Source organism: Ursus maritimus, unplaced genomic scaffold (genome assembly GCF_017311325.1).
Source record: "Ursus maritimus isolate PB19 unplaced genomic scaffold, ASM1731132v1 scaffold_14, whole genome shotgun sequence".
NCBI classification, from domain to species: domain Eukaryota; kingdom Metazoa; phylum Chordata; class Mammalia; order Carnivora; family Ursidae; genus Ursus; species Ursus maritimus.
In genome coordinates, this window is record NW_024423786.1 from 34,848,759 (window position 1) to 34,865,702 (window position 16,944).

At 47.0% G+C, this 16,944-nt stretch overlaps 1 protein-coding gene across 1 annotated transcript in view; it reads right to left on the reverse strand.

Moving 5' to 3' along the window:
• Positions 1-16,944, reverse strand: part of CACNA2D3 (calcium voltage-gated channel auxiliary subunit alpha2delta 3) — an 834,639-nt gene that overhangs the window by 86,660 nt on the left and 731,035 nt on the right. Inside the window, exons 28-29 of the mRNA XM_040628675.1 lie at positions 3,044-3,105; positions 1,992-2,036 (exon numbers count right to left, since the gene is read on the reverse strand). Coding sequence (XP_040484609.1) covers positions 1,992-2,036; positions 3,044-3,105 — 107 coding nt within the window. The remainder of the gene's footprint in view (positions 1-1,991; positions 2,037-3,043; positions 3,106-16,944) is intronic.

Sequence of the window (16,944 nt, forward strand, 5' to 3'; positions counted from 1 at the left end):
ATTATCCAAAACATCATCCATCCCACCAGTTAACCAACCATCCGTACAGTCACCCAACTAACCAACGAACTATCCTTAGTTCTTTTGCTGTAAATTGGGATTAGGAAAGGCATAACACAGGGCCTCGTGACACTGATGAATCAATACTGTCATTGCGCTCTGTTGTCTTGAGCTGAGCACTCCGATATGATAATAAATGTCTCAGAGGGGGAGGAGAGGTTGGAGGGTGCTTGACTGTCTTATGAATGGCATTCTCAAAGTTAATGAAAGGGTATTGATTATTAAATATCACAGGATGCTCTTTCCTAAGGGAAAAGTTATTTTTGATCCGATGGTCAGAGAAAATTGGGCTTCTGTTAAAAAACTAATTGGCTTTTACTCTTTGGATAGTGAGTCATACAACAGTTATGATCTCTGGGGACCGAGCATTGTGTGTTTTAACTTCATCCTGGACTCCCTTTTATATTTCTCTCTGTTTTTGCCTACTTTTTTGAATATATGCTTTCTTTTTTAAAGATTTATTTATTTATTTTAGAGAGAGAGAGGGAGCGCACACACACACAAGTGGGGGGAGAGAGAGAGAATCACAACCAGACTCCCCACTGAGTGTGGAGCCAGATGTGGGGCTCGACCCTGAGATCATGACCTGAGCCAAAACCAAGAGTCGGCCACTTAACCAACTGAGCCACCCAGGTGCCCCTCTAATTAATGATTTCTATGTTGAAATTAAATTTGGTTAGGATTTCTTGAATCCCTGTGGTAACCAGAAGGAATATAAGTATGATTATTTATAAGTTTTGGTTTATATAGTGACTAATGGTTTAGCTCACGCAGAGAAAGAAAGGCTACCTGAACCACTGTGAAAGGTCACTACACACCTGCTTGCTCTAAATCTCAGGGCAGAGGGCATACGAGACTGGATGCTGTGAAAACATAAATCTGATGGGTAGACTTATGACAGTGGTACGTGTTTTTCTTCGATTGTTCATGTGTGGGATTCAAATTCCTCTTTCCAAAAGAGTGACGGAGAGGGAGAGAGATAAAAAGAAAGGAAGGGAGGGAAAGAGTTGTGGGAAAGAACACTACACTAGAATGAAAAATTCTGAGTTTTCAACTCCTCAGATTTTCAGCTCATTTATTACATAAAATTAAGCAAGTCATTTCATTTCCGTCATCTTCCATTTCCCCCTCTGCCAAACAGGATGGTCATTCTTACCCATTTCATTGGGTTGTTACCAGGATGATAAGAGATAACATACAAGCAAAAGCTTTGAGAACTGTAATATGAGCTTCAAATGGCAGTAATTTGTATTATTTCTTATAAAAATGCCAAAATTCCAATAGTGCTGTCCATGGGACATTTACTTTTTATTTATTTACTTTTTTATTAATTTATTAATTAATAAGTAATAACATTACCTATTATTTACTCTAGAAAGAGAGAGAGCTTGGGTGGAGGGGTAGCACGTAAGTGGAAGGGGAAGGGCAGAGGGAAAGAGAGAATCTCAAGCAGGCTCCCTGATGAGTGCAGAGCCCGATGCAGAGCTCAGCCCCAGGACCCTGAGATCATGACCTGAGCCAAAATCAAGAGTCAGATGCCTAATCAGTTGAGCCACCCAGGCTTCCCTCCATGGGACATTTTAAGCACATTTTCCCAGCTCTCATAAACTAGCTGATGAGATGAAGGGGAGAGAAGGGAATGGAAGAGAAGGGAAGGGAAGAAGGGAAGGGATGAGGGGAAGGGAAGAGGGGAAGGGAAGGAAAAGAAGGGAAAGGAAGGAGGGAGGGAGGGGGAGAGAGGAAGGAAGGAAGTAAGAAAGACAGGAAGAGAGGAAGAGAGGAAGAGAGGAAGAAAATGTCCTTGGGATTTGGGAGCTTGGTCCAGAGCAATCTACCTGGCTCCATTTACAGCGGCACTCCCTCTGTGAGAAAGCGCCCTCTGTCACCTCCCCTTGACCAGGGCAGGAACAAGGGCCAGGGGGTTGTCTTACCTCATCGTCACAGCTGATGGAGCATTTGCCATCCAGAGAGGCACACTGCGGGGTGGGGAGAAAGCAAGGGGAAACGTGTTACTTGGGCATTCCAGCATCTGCTGTGGCTGCCACTTAATTATTCAAGGACAAGCTATAAGAAGTTCTTGCCTTTCACGCAAATACCAAATTTCATCCAAAGGGAATGCTCCAAGATGTGTCTTGTCTGCCTTCCCCAGGATCAAGACCAACTCCAAAGAGTAATATCAAAGACAATTTTGGGGTGTAACTGGCTCTTTTTCATTTTAATTTATGTTGTCTATTTTAATTTACATTGACATTCCATATTGATACCTTTTTAAGATCTCAAGTCTGTGAGTAATAAAAAGTATAATTGTGCGATTATTTAATTTTAAATTAATAAATCCTAATGACTTTTTTAAAAAAACTCCTGTCCGTGTTCTTAGTCTATAGTTTCCTAAAAGTGTTTATTTTAAGTGTTTATTTAAGAAATAATATATCATTCCAACAATTAGAATTCGGCAAAGTTGCCATCTCTGCTGAATTACTGAACAAACACCACTGAGGCTGCTCCGTCCAGAGAACACAGTGCAAGGAAAGAAGGCTCCCAGATTCTGCAAGGCAGAGAAGCCCTCTGGTCAGAGGGCAGGGGCATGCTTAGTCAGATCCCGTTATGCAAAGGCCTTCGAAAGTGCAATAAAGAAATTCACAAATAAATTACCAGGCATCACAAGATTAGAAAAAAAGTCACTATGGAAATTCACAAAAGTCCCCAACAGATAAAGGGGCAACTTCTCCTTTGGAAGGTCACTATCTCGATTTCACAATTAAGACTGATTGTGGGAGCAAACTGCCTGCTTTCCCAGCATGTGGTGTCTAATGTGCTGACAGCCTTTTATTTTGCAGTGAAATGAAAGGTAATCTGAGCAGCCAGCAGTTCATTTTACAAACATTCATCGGAAATCTGGCACTCTTAGGCTCCGGGTACCCAAATGTGAACACCTGTATAATAACAGTGCCACTAATGCTTCAATATGCTGATTATAACTTACCTGTCTGCTGGCAGTCCAGAACTTCCTCTGGAAAAATTCGAGTTTCATCTGAATGCCTACAGCTGGGACAAATTATAAATAAAACAAGGCATTAGAGATTCCTTCACACAATTATTTAAGATTATCGTGGAAAGTGATCTGTCATGGCAAAAGCAGCTGATGCAAGCCTATCAGATAAGAACACTTAAAAACTAAATTTACAGTGAAGTCTACAAACTAAGACATTTTATCTTTCAGGTAAGGAATTCTCAAGGTTAATTATACTTGCAGAAATTTGACATCGAACAAACGGAGCCCAGTGCAGATAACTCTTTGGAGACATGTTACCTGTGTGTTTCTAAAACTCATACACTTGGGGTCACTCCCCTCCCCAACCCAGGCTAGACACAGGAATAAAAAAACGAAAGCCTATTGAGAAAACCACGGCTTCTTCGGAGTTCTTGTTTTAGTTATTACTGTATGAACTCGCATGTCTAAAATGTATATTATGCATGTGTTTTTGAGATAGAACATTTGGAAAGCACTTGTCATGAGGCTGGTGTGTGGAAGTGAGTCACTTTGCTGTGATGTGACTTTAGTTAAACTGGCCCCCAGTATCCACATCTCGATGATGATGATTTTCCCTCCCCAGGAACTTTGAGGGAATTATGCAATTCTGTTTGGCTGTGAAAGCTCCCTCGAGCAACAGTGCATGCTAGGTCTAGCGAGAAAAACATACAGAAAGAAGAAGTTTAGAAAGTGACTTGGAACTTTGGGGAGTAGCACTTGGTGAAGCCTTAGAACGAGGACATGAACAAACTCACACTGCTTCTCTCGATGAAGCCAAAATGAGGTAACTCTTGAAACCATTTCGGAAAGTGCTCAAGGCAGAGCAAAAAGCTCATCAGATGGTGAGAAGATGTGAGAGGAGTCTGGAAAGACAGAGTGAGATGCTGGGCTGGAAGCACTGGACCCCACAGGGGACACCATTTATCCCAGGGCCGTTTTGCAAACTTCAGTCCGTTGCACACAACCTCTCCAATTTTTGCCACATCCGCACACCGCCAGTATTGGTATTTATCTTTCCACACGTTTTCTTTTACTGAAATACCTAAAGTAACTTCAACCTAAATAATAATCCCTACCAAAGGAAATACACAATAATGAAAAAAAAGTTCACTCAAGACTCAAAAGCTTGCATGCTGCCATGTCTGATCCCCGACTTAGGTAATCATTGCCATGCTGACTTCAGGAAGCTGCGGATTCATAAAGGTCTTGCGCTGTTACTTTTGTAACGCTCGAGTATATTCTTACTCCCTAGAATTGTTGAAGCAAGCCCCAAGACTCAAGGTTGACTGGGGTATGTACATTTGGAGGGACTCACCTTCTACCTTGGACGTAGCACGTCTAGGATAAGGCTAGAGCGAAGCATGCCTGCCACGTGCAGGATGGGAAGTCTCTGAAATGCACCATTTTAACACTCCGGATTCACTCCGCTTTGCTCAGTGTCCTCCACCCTCTGGACCATAAGCGCTCCCGTTCTTGCTCCGCACTGGATCCCTGCCCCCAGCAAGATGCTGAGCACACAGATGACCCTTCGGTAAATGCTTGCTTTTTAAAAACCTTTCAGGTTACATTACAGTCAGTAGTTACAGAGAAAGAAGAGTAATATCAATATGGATTATAATCACCCCTAAACAGAGGTTTTTCAGGGGCAGTTCTCAACACATTAGAACCACCTGGGGAACTTTAAGAAAAACTGATGCCTGGGTGCCTTCCCCCTCCACACCTAGACCGTTTAAATCAGAATTCTACGAGTGGTGTCTAGGCATGGGTAGTTGGAAAACAGCCCCTAGTGATTCGAATGGGTAGCCCGGGTTGAGCAGGGCTGCTCCAGAGGCCTTAGTGTGTAGAGGACCTGCCACAACGTGGACCACTTTGTCGGGCCACGACACAAGCTGCTCTTCCCAGCCCTGGAGAAAATCTCAGAGAACACCTGAAGGAACCTGATTTTGGAGGCTGAAGCCTGCTACTATGCTTTCAAATAAACCTTATCTTCCAAAACTCCTGACAGGCCGTATCCTTGCTGGGGGAGCCAACGGAGGAAGCTGTGGACCAGGGTGCAGAACCCGGATTTTGCTCAGATCCCCCAGCGGCCAGAGGAGAGAGCCTGCCCTTAAGAAGGGGCTTGCAATGAGTATCTCTGGTTCTTCCAAAGACAGGGAGGGATGGCAGAAAGCTGACTTCAGGACAGAGGACCTCAAATTGTGACATCCGCTCACTGGTATCTAGGAGGGGGGTAGAAATGAGCTTCTCTCTCATCTTCTGTGTGTTTTCTCTGTGCAGCTTCCCCTCCCCGCATGGCTCCCCAGCCAACTGTCCCCAGGCTGGCAGTCAGAGTCATTCTAAGGCCACTTCTGAGGGCTATGGTCAACAGCCATGGCGGGCTTCCAGATGCTAAAGGATAAAGTAGACGGTTTCCTGAAAGCGTCACCCCACAGTGGCCTTTCCATGGTATTTCTTGTTCCAGCAGCCCACAGTTGCCCCTGGCCCAGCCATCGTCACCTGAGTTCCCCATCAGTGGCCCGTGCCCTTTCTGAGAACCCCTTCCATTCTTTGATGGACCCCGCCCCCAATTTTCACCTCCCTAATGAAGCTTGCTGCTTCCTCCTGGGTGTTTATCCATCTCACATTCCTGAAGCTTGCTATCATCTGCCCCTTTCAGCCTGTACCCCAGCTCCTCAGAGCGCTTTAATCTTTCCTCCTGAGTCAGCCCCTCCGTCCCATTAATCATGCGGGCTGCTTCTCTCTGATCCCCCTCCAGCAGGCTGCGTCCCCTCCCTGCTCCTGATGCCCTAAACTAGACACGGTTTTCTTCGCTCCTCACTCACCCCCATCTGGGCCGTGAGGTCGATGCCACAGGGCTTCCTGACTGCCTCGTCTGCTTGGTTTTGCCCTGGCTGTGTTTTTGCTGGCTGATCCCCCCCCGTCCCTCCCAGCAACTCTGGCCCCTGGCTCCCTGCAGGACATCTGGGTGTGTAGCATTTCACCTACAAGCTGACATACTTCTCTATGGGGAAGAGAATCACAAGCTCGTTGGCAAGTCCACTTCATGGCCATTTGTTCAGGGGCCTTCCCTATGCGGAGCTCTCAGTTGGGTGCTAAGGGGACTGACAATGCACCCCCCATGGTATCTAGCCGGGGAGCAGCCATGTGGTAAATGCAATGTCAGAGGCTCCGGAGAGGACCCTGGAGCACAGAGAACGCGGTGGAGTGGTTTGAGCTGGCAGGAGCTTCGTTTAAGTTTACTCCTAGAGACCCCACTGGCAGGGAGAGTAAGAACAGAGGAAAGATGGTAACCCAAGTCCAGACACAGCACAGACGAAAGGATGCAACTTTTGAAAAGACAGTAGAGTCCTCTGAGGCTGAAGGAACGGGAGTGGGGACATTGTTGCACAGACTTGAGGTCAAACGGTTGAAGAACTTGAATGTTGGGCTAAGGCGTCCGAAGAGTATCCTGTAGGCCCCTGAGCCAGGCACAGCTTCTTTTTACAAATAAAGTTTTATTTGAACACAGCCGCACTCGTTTGTTTCTACACCCTCTACAGCATAATGGCAGTGTTGGGTTGTTGCAATAGAGACTGAATGGCCCACAACGCTTAAAATACTTACTATTTGGCCCTTTACAGAAAGAGTTTGTTGACACTGCTCTAGGGTCTGAAGAGCCATTTAAGGTTAAGCAGAGAAATGGCAGGACCTCAGATCTGTATTTCAGAAGGTCCACGGTGGAAGCCTTGAAGAGGAAGGACGAGCGAAACGGCCCAGACAGTAGGAGACCAGAGCCAGAGGAGCTAAGCAGCCACAGCCCCTTGCTGCATTTGGCTAATGCATTTGGCTAATGATCTCTTAAGCACGAAAATGATTTAAAGTGGGAAAAACACACCAAAAAAAAAAAAAAAAAGAAAACAAGAGAAAAAACAGAATTAAAATCTGCCCCCCCCCCCCCTCCAAACAAGCCAAAGTGCTTAAGAAGCATCCTCTGGCCAACTCTATTCAAGAAAACAAATCTGAGCTTCCACAAACAGAATTTTAGATTCCTTTCACTATTTTCCTTTATTTTTGTTTCACATTATTTTTTTCTTTTTTCAACTTTTATCAGAAAAAAAAGTCATCTATTCCTTCGGCAAGTCCCACTCTCTTCCCCCACCTCCTACATATTCCAAATGGAACCTGAGATAGTTGTCATGCCTGTCTATTTTGTTCTTTCAACAACATTTTAAGCCATAACAGTGTATTCTGATTCAGGTCAATCTTGCTAATTTAATAAGGAAAACAAGGACAGAAAATGCTTTAGTGAAACCCAAGTCCCAAAAAGAATGCAGAAAATAAAAACACCATTCCTGGGGTTTGAAATTTTTTAGACAGTCCAGAAAATCATCAACATATTTCTCCTGGAGTTCACGGTGCTCCTCACTTCCATTTGATTACAAGTGTTCTCAGACTCCCTGCTAGGGCTTTTCACGGTGAGGGTGCAGCAAGAGCCCCCTTTCTATCACAGCACATTACTCACCTTCTGGGAGTGGAACAGACCCAGAACAATGCATCCTTCCCAACACGCCGGTACTGTGTGAGCCTCTAGGAGAGTGACCCTGAGATACTGGGGTGGTCTTTGGAAATCAGCAAAACAACAAAATCACTGTTGTGAGAATTGCCATCCCCAAGAGCCCCAGAGCTTTCCATAAGGAATATTCAGGCATCTGGAGAACTGACATCACTTTTGGTTTGAATTGTTGGAGTTACTGTTTCGGTAACTCTCCTCAATACTCAAGGAGGACCTCAATACAGATTTTCAGCTCAGCAACACAGACTATGTACCTTCAGTGAGGTATGTTCCAGGCTTCTTCTTTCCCCAACTCTCTAACTTCCTTACAACCTACTTCCCCCTCCTTCTTCTCCTCCATGTTTATCAGAAACCTGGTATGTGCGAGGTGGTGGGTATACTGAGATGAAGACATGAGCCAGGGATGGGGACCTGGAGAGGGCAGTCCAATCATTGAAAAGAGGCAGCACTTCAGGATTCCCAGAGTGGAGAGAGATGAGCCCAGAGCATCATCTGCCTACCCATATAGCCATTGCAAGTACAGAATGTCAGCGGCTAGTGTGCTTGGACAGAGAGCTAACCTCAAATTCTCCAGCCCTGTGCTGTCCAAGTTAGTGGCTATTTCAATTAAAATAGAATAAAATTGATAATTCAGTTCCATAGTGGTACTAGTCACATTTTAAGTGCTCAAGAGCCACATGGGGCTTGTGGCTACTCTACCGGATCATGCAGATCTAGAACATTCCCATCATCGCAGAGTTCTATTGGACAGTGATCAGTGATAACAGGAGCAATCACGGAGAGGAACCGGGTATTGGCACTCCTTAAGGATCAACGGTAAAGTTCTACCACAGACCTGTCCATGTTACCTACTCCTTGGAGGTGCAAAATATGAGGATGACTTAGGTACAGAGGATTTAGATCTGATAGAACTGCCAGTGTGAGACCTGGATTTGCAAGGGGAAGTTGGTAATTAGTTTGAGAGAAACCCAAAGAAATCAATGCAATATGCTCAATGTGGCTACCACCCCCAAGATTTATTTATTTTGCTTTATAAAATTTGAGAATACAAATTACATTTCCAGTGCTATTATATTCAAATGCATTCAAGATGAAATCATGCATGCATCTCATATCAGGTTAATAGACATGCATTCAAGTGTAATCCGAGACTCGCCAAAGAACAATGTTACATGTAAAATTAGAAATAAAATAACTTTTTCATATTGTATTCATTTAGAAATAATTTTCTCTGGGCTTGGCCTCAGCTTGCAACATACCCCTAGGAGCACAAATCCGGTTTGTAAAATAGTGTTCACCATGCCTGGCACGCAAGCTCGCACAAACACCCCTACTGCCATTTGCCCACTCCTCCAGCCATACAATATATTCCTATACACGTTGAGAGCTCATCCAGGAGACAGAAAAACAATCCAGCCACCATCAACACATTATAACCAGGAAAATTTTTACCAAGAGAACTGGATGGGAACCCTGCTTCTAAGACCACTAAGAATCTGTGCAAAGGATACATTACTTCACCTCTCTGTCCCTGCAAAGAGAGTCGTACTAGCTTTAGCTTCTGACTAGAACTTTTGTGGGCTAGGGATACATGGAACAAAATAAAATGGTGTGCCTTAGAACACCCTAAAGGCTTGGTAGTGTTGTCAACATTCCTGCTATGGTTTGTTGCTAGAGTTTTTATCCTTTATTCCTGGATTTTACCAACACATATACTCTTTTGTGCCAAGATACTGAGACTGAACAAAAAATCCATCCATGATAAATCCATACTCTTTATTACTAGCAATCTATATGGTGTAATATCGGTGGGGCAACGCCCAAATTAATGATGAGACCAAAGAAGGGGGATAGAGACCATATGAGCGCTAGCAAGATGAAGCAAAAAACAGAAGGCGATGATTCTCTTTCAGCTGAGCAAGCTTTTAGAGTGGGTTTTTTCCCCCTCAGTATTAAGGAAAGCTGTGCCCCACCACCATTCAAACACCGTCACATGCCCCTTCTGGAATTGTGATCAATTACACACCCTCAGGACAAGGCTAGACAGGTCTGCATACAGAATCCAAGAGGGTTATTGTCCCCAGTACTGGCACCCCCAGCTTCATGTGCTCATCAGCCAGCATACCTATCAAAGCTTCTCAACTGACTGGTCACTGCTGGCAGCATGTGACAATTATTTCAGCCCAGGGCTTGGGCAGAGAAAGGTTCCAGAGCGACTCTGAGTAGGGGTGGCCCACAAGCAGGAGTGTTTTTTAACAGATTCCAATTCATGGGTAGGGACATGGTAGAAAACTGCATCTTTATTAGAGAAAATGAACCTCTAATGCGTTAATAAATTATCTGCTAAGAATATCCCATGTATTTCATTACTTAAGAGTGGGACAAGTTTTCTTAAAACCTAAATTCTACAAATAAATGCTGGCCATACGTGTGTTATCTCTTCCAAAAAATGAGCTCCTACTGGACGTATTTCTCAAGCAGGGTGGTGGCTATTTTTACTGAGCTGGCTTAATATCTCCCATCCTGTCCTCAGCCCCCCTTTGACAGAGCCCCTGAATTTTCATTCCTTTGTGTGCAATGGCAATGATCACTGGCGGTGATAGTAACAAGGCCTGGCACTTTTGGATTCCAACTTGCCTTAATTAACGGTCAACTATAATAGCTGTGAGCCAGGCCACATTTGTTTAAATGTTTTCCTCTGTTTGTTTTCAACATAGTTAATTGCAAGTTGAACTAACAATGAATCTGAATGTCACTTTTCGGGGAATATTTCATGATCAACCGGGGGTTTGGAGTCAGGCCACTGTTTGGGGGTGTTGAGGAAAAGAATCCTAACCTTCCTTACATCAAATACGAGCCCGTTCCAGAGGTCTGCTAACGTCCAGGATAGATGACTTACCACAGGAATAACAATTTAAAACCGTAATGTGAATTATGACATAACTCATCTGTTAAATATTTCATGTGAAGATTTTAATGAATTGCATGATGGAATGTTGGACAAAAAAGACAACTGAAATCCTGGGACTAATTTGGGTGAAACTGAGCACAGACTTATCCTCGCGATGAGGGGGAGGGAAAGGCAGCTGCAGTCATGTCCCCCTGGGTGTCAGGCTGGCAAGTCCAAAGGCTTTCTTAAAAGATTACAGGGGAGAGAAAGCGATCAGCAACAACCGTTCGAAAAATATTTAGATCAAAGCAATATTCGCTTATTATAATCTTGGTAAAGCCTGAGCATTAATCTCCGAGGTATGGTATTATTTCAGAAATTAGGGGGGGAGAAACATCCTCACAGCCGCAGACACACCTTGTATTTTCGTCTACGCCAAGTGAAGAAATACAATGATAAAAAGGGAGGTGGTGTTTTAAATATACCCCCCCCTCACCGAGTGCATATTTCACTTCTGAAGTATTCCCTGTGGTTCGTCGGGTGTGTTTGGCAGGGGGGGGTAGAGGGTCTTATTCATGCTTTTAAGTACCAAAGAGCTACACGACCCACGTCTGCGGTAAGGGAGAGGGAGTGGAAACTAGACTCATTATCACTCGATTGACAATGCGATAGCAAAAGATTTTCTTTGAAGACTCCTGGCTATTTGAATCTGCAGCCATCCCCACCCAGCCCATGACTGGCTTCTGGGAATGTGTGGAGGAAGGCCTGACCCTCGGCCTGCGTTCTTTCTCTGGTAATCGCTTTGTTTTTGTCCTGCCCGAGCTTCTGGGGAGCAGTCACCTCTAGGAAAGTGTAATAAGTGACAATTATGAATGTTTCCTCCATTTGGATTCTAATTACTTGACAGAATCCACGTTGAAAAGAATTAGCAGGGCCGTGGGATGGAATAATAATTTTCTTTCCGCTCCTGAGGTAATCTGGAAGCATTTTTCCAGACTTCATCCGAAGAAACCTATATTCCCTCAGCTTTCTGAGGCCATGGGAGCTGGCATCGACTATTTTTTGTCACATCGTTTTAGGCTCACAAAACTCTTCAAATAATATTATTTCAATAAAGGTTTCGAGCCAATCCATTTCTAGAGTCCATTCCCATCTTTTCAACCTTTCAGAATAAAACATTTAAGCCCCGGGCTTCATTGTATTTTAATCAGGGTTACACAAATCAATGTCCATTAAGAAAATTATAAGCTTCCAAATTATAGCTCCCCAGTTAATAATTTCTTATTAGGTCACCACCTAATAACAGTTACCAAAGAGAGTCTAACAAAATCAGGGGTCAGATTTCCAAACATTTCAAAACCCATAATAGAACGGTCACGTTTATGTGCCAAACACCTCCGACTTGGATGCTTGCGAGCGTACTTAGTGCGAGGCAGCGTTAACATAGCCACGCGGGTGGCTCGCAGGGCTGGAGGGGAAGCATCCAGCTCCTGAGTCTGCAGCTCGTGTTCCAGGGCACGGAGAAGGAAGGGGACTTGTGCAAGCACACCCGGTTCCTGGGAGGGAGCCGGAGTCCCTTCCAGAGCTCGCCACCTCCGGTCTTTCCAGGGCTGGGCGGGAACTGCCGTGAATGAGAAACCGCCCTGCGCCGGCGGCAGGGGAGCCGCTCTGCTCAGCGCTGCTCGTGGGAACACGGTCTGGAGGCTGCACGTTATTCTGCTTGCAGGAGAAGCTGAAAATCTAGATTTCATGTGCAGACGATTCACTGAAAAAGTCACAGCACTCCCATACGGTTGCCAGATAAACTACCTCTGATTTGCTGAATCTGGCAACCCTATCTTGAGGGTCACATGGGGCACAGTCCAGGCAATGACCTGGGGTGACCTCCGTTGCATGCTGAGCCCTGAGAGCGCTGAGGTGGTTTGTGTCCTGCAGCAAAATATCAGGACTGGGAACCAAGGCCGCCTCCATCAACATGACTTTCATGACTTTGCTATTTGTTCCAGAAAATTCTTGCCCAGAAATATAAGGCTGTCAACAAGTCAAAGTACCTCATGATTTACTTGGGAAACTTCCCCAAAGCAATTTATTGGAACAACAGACTGCTCAGGACAATAGGGGAAGTGCTCGCTTATCAAACCAAGACTTGAGAGGTCTACCATTCTAAAAGTAGCCCAATGCCAAACAGATGCCCACACCGAGAGACCCACCAGACCCCAGAACTCAAGCAATATCTGCCGAGCTTCCCTTGCTGGGACATGCTAAGACCCTGGCAGGGCGGTGTTCTCCTTCACTGCAGGAAGGAACACTCATGCCCTTGCTGGGTCTACAGGAAATGCTAATGGTTTTCTTATCAACAGTCAAACCTGCTTTATTTTTCCTCAAACCATTTATCAGTACTTGACATTGAATTATATTATGTATTATTTATTGTGTTCCACTCCCACCTGACTAGGGGTAAATTCCTTGAGGGCAGAGGGTGTTAGCACCTATGTTCCCTTGCATCTAGAGAAAGTGCCAGCTTGGGCAGGCATTTGTGAATATGCACTGAATGAATGATCGGACAGTTGGACGTGGTGCCCATGGTGACGTCAGCTGTTCTCGGACAGTGTTCTCTCTCAGGAGACCCACCTTAGCTAATCGGGTGGATTGCACACCGTCCTGAGGGAAAGGGAGAGCCATGGAAAGGTTCTCAACAAGGCACAGGTGTGAGATGTGACCAGATCTGGCGAATCTCTGCAGGACAAGGCGGCGGCTGCATGGTTTGTGTGAGGAGGTGAGGGATGATGGACTTGCACGGAGCCAGGGGCCCCCGGGATGGAGCGAGGAGGTGTGGTCTTGCTGCTCCCCGCTCCTGAATGAGTGAAGTCTGGAACCTGAGCTTTGCCATCAGCACATTCATTTCATCTACACCTTGCCAGACACCGCTACCCCTCAACCTCAAGTCACTGTCATTTTAGCTTCGTAAATGTCAACATGTCGTGATTTTGCTTGCATGTGAATTATTTCATGACACCTGTTGCCCTGCTCACCAGACATGTCTTGGAATTATATACCATATATTCCATGATGGGAATTATTTTATAAAACAGATCACAGGAATTATATCACATAATAATAGCAACATTAATAATATCGGTAATTAATACTATTTATTAAGCCTCCTACTATGTGCCAGGCACCCCCTGGAAGCTTTAGATACTGTACAGCCAAACTGTACTGGGCAAGGTGGGCAGTACTCCTAGCCACACTTTATGTATAAGAAGACCAAGGATCAGAGACGTAGGCTACAGGCCTAAGGTCGCCGTATCAGGAAGTGATCTTCACCCTTGTTTTCACCTCCCAGAGCAAAGGCAAAGAGGTTTCCACAACTGTGAGTTCTAGCGTGCTCTCCTGGGGTTCTTTGGCAGATAAAATGCAGACCGGAGGTTTCAAGATTAAGTCACACATCACTCTCTATTGAAACAATCCAGAATATCTGCACCAATGATCAGCATAGTCAAATTGGTTCTGTCTTTTCCAGATATGGATGAGCGATTTGTTTAGGTGATTGACTCGTTACCTCAAGACGACTCTGAGGACACACTGCGTGCTCTGCGGGTATAGTTAGCGAAGTATTCAGTAAAGAGGCAGGCCCCGAGGATGAGTAGAAATTTAGGAGGACCCAGTGACCAGGTGAGGAGGGAGGGTGGAGAGAGCACTTTCGGCCCCCTGCAACACCCCGAGCTGAGTCCGAGAACCCCAAGGAAGCACCTGGGTGGCCGGTGCAAGTGAAGGAGTGGACCATCTCTAGTCTTTATGAGACCACGACCAGGCCTCCATGAGGAGGTTCAAACAACAACTGGTGCTCATTCTGGGGACAGCTCATCACAAGTCACAGGCACAGCTGCCCTCTCCACGGTGGGTCAGCAAGACCATCCTTCTCAATCTGTATCCAGGGTCTCCCGGTCAACTGACATGAGAAGGACAATGGAAACAGTCAAAGGAAGACCACGTGCTTATGAGTGTGCTCCTACCGCAAGGCAGCCTGGGAAAGCCAGTCCAGCAGGCCGCCGGGCCTGGCTCCCTCCGGCCATCTAGGTACCGGTCCCACGGTCAGACACCTGCGGGGCAGACGTGCGCGGTTCTATCAGAGCCGGCCCAAGGCAGAGAGGCTTGCAAAACAGCTGCACGCAAGGTGCTCATGAGCAGGGAGGGAGAAGAGAACGAGAAGTCAGGCGGCTTTCTGAGCTAACGAAGCCCTTTTTCCCTCCGACCTCTTGGAATGTCAGGATCTTGGAATATTTGGAAACCAGCCTCGCAGCGAAGGATACCCGCTTTGTTCCATAAGTTAATCAGGCGGATGTGGAGGATGGAAAAGCCATCTTCCGTCCTTAAGTGATTGCTCCCAAACACGTGCCTGGCCGGCTACACCTGAGTCTCTGGTCTGGGCTCCTGGACAGGCTTTCGGAACAGGCTGCACGAGTCAGATCCCTGTACATGGCAAGGGTGGGCCCGAGGGGTTGGGGGTGGGGGCGTGCACCTCCTTTTGTGATTTGGGAGGGAAGTGCAAACCCTTCTCAGCAGGGCCCCCGCGCCGGAGCCCTCTCTGTTGACGGAGGCCTCTGTGGTGAGCCAGGCCCGTCTGGCCCACCGTCCCTCAACACAGACCTATCCATTCCACAAAGGTTCCATGGTGCCCAGTACGCTTTCAGTTGAAACTGAACGAATGAATGAATGACTGAATGAATGAATGACCAAGCAAATGCGCTGTGTTCCAGGCACTAGGCAGTTAATCAGTTGCCTTTCATGCTTTCTTTGAGGGATAACAGTTTGAAACACAGTTGTTACCAACATTCTTCCCAGTTTCCTGGCACCCCCTGGCTCTTCTCATTCCCTCAGCTAAAGCATTCCATGCTTAGGGCCTCAGGGAAGGGAGGGCACGGAGGAACTCAGAGAACAAAGGAGTAAATTCTGGATTTTGAGTCTCAAAAATGGAGGCCTCAGGGAATATCAGGGCGGGAAAGAGGGAACTGCCTGGGCTGGTGCTTTTCCTTCCCACCCTGCCTCCAGCGCCCTAAACACACCATTCAGGAAAGACAACCCGACTGGGAAGGGAAGAGAATCCAAGGTCCTGGCGGCCCGAAGGAAAGGAGGGCACCATGCTGTCCCTGCAGGTGTCTGCCCTCCCTTCCCCTGCCCTGATTCTAAAGCCAAGGGGGCTCCCAGAGCAGAGGTAGGTACTTCCCTTGCACACACCCCTCTCTTGAGTCGGCCTGGGAAGTGGCAGGACACAGGAGCCCAGCCTCCTCCAGCCCTGCTGCTGCTGGGAACGGGAGGTCCTGGCAGAGGCCACTGACAGCCCAGCTTGGGGCTCCCTGTAGTCTCGTTTCCGCACGGCCCAGGGAGCTGCCTGACTCCAGGGTGACCCTCGAGTGGAACGAGGCAGGGCCATGGCACTGACCTGAGCACAGGCCCATGACAAAGGACCTGAGAGGAAATGCCTGTGGGATTCAAGGAGTAAGTGTGTCCCCCACCCTTCAGTCTCAGGTGATTCCTGGGGGAGAGCAGTGAGAGACTAGATCCACTGGCATCCCTCCCACTGGGGTAACAGAGGCTTCTGTCCAGATAAAGCTGCCCCGCTGGCCCCCCAAAATGTATGGGCTGACAACCGCAGCCCTTCTTTGTTCAACACCCCAGTGCACAAACAACTTAGCAAAAGCGGGGGACCTCAGGAGTGCAATCAGATGCCGGTGTGAGGCCTTTCCCCAGGCCCCCGCAGGGCGGAGCTCGGCCCCCTCTCACAGAGCCCTGCCCCTGTACTGCTGGCACAGGCCGGTGTCTGAGCTACCTTGAAGTTCCTAGCAGCTTTCCCCACAGGCTGAGGGAGCAAGGGACTCAGCACCTTCGTCCCTACCTCCTCCCCAGCTCAGTGGAAACTGGACCTGTTGATATGGACAAAAGTGTTTTGCTGAAAGGATTCTTGTTCCCTTCACAAGAAGTGGCTTTGAGAGAACAGGGTCCTCTGAGGGCCACGCTGTAACGGCCAGCACCTCTTCTCTCCCCACAGTGCGGGCCACCTGCCTACCTTGTGCTGGGGCCTCAGCGCTGCTCCGTGGCCCCGGGCCCCTCCCGTCGGTGCTAGGGGTGGGGTGCTTCACGAGTCCCACCTCTGTAGGGGAGAAGCCTCAGGATTGGAATTCGGCCCCACAATTCTGGTGGTTTCTTCATTGCCACCTGTGTCTGTTTCCTTACTTGCATTCAGATTGGGAAGCGTCAGGTGAACTTGGGTCTGAGTCCTGCCTGTCTCCTCTGTAAGCACGGTGCCCTCCCAGCCCGGTTCCTCGTCTGAGTGATGGGACGGGACTCACGCACCCTTCATAGGATTGAACTAAGACTTAAAGGGGCCCACGCCTGTCATGAGCCTAGCAC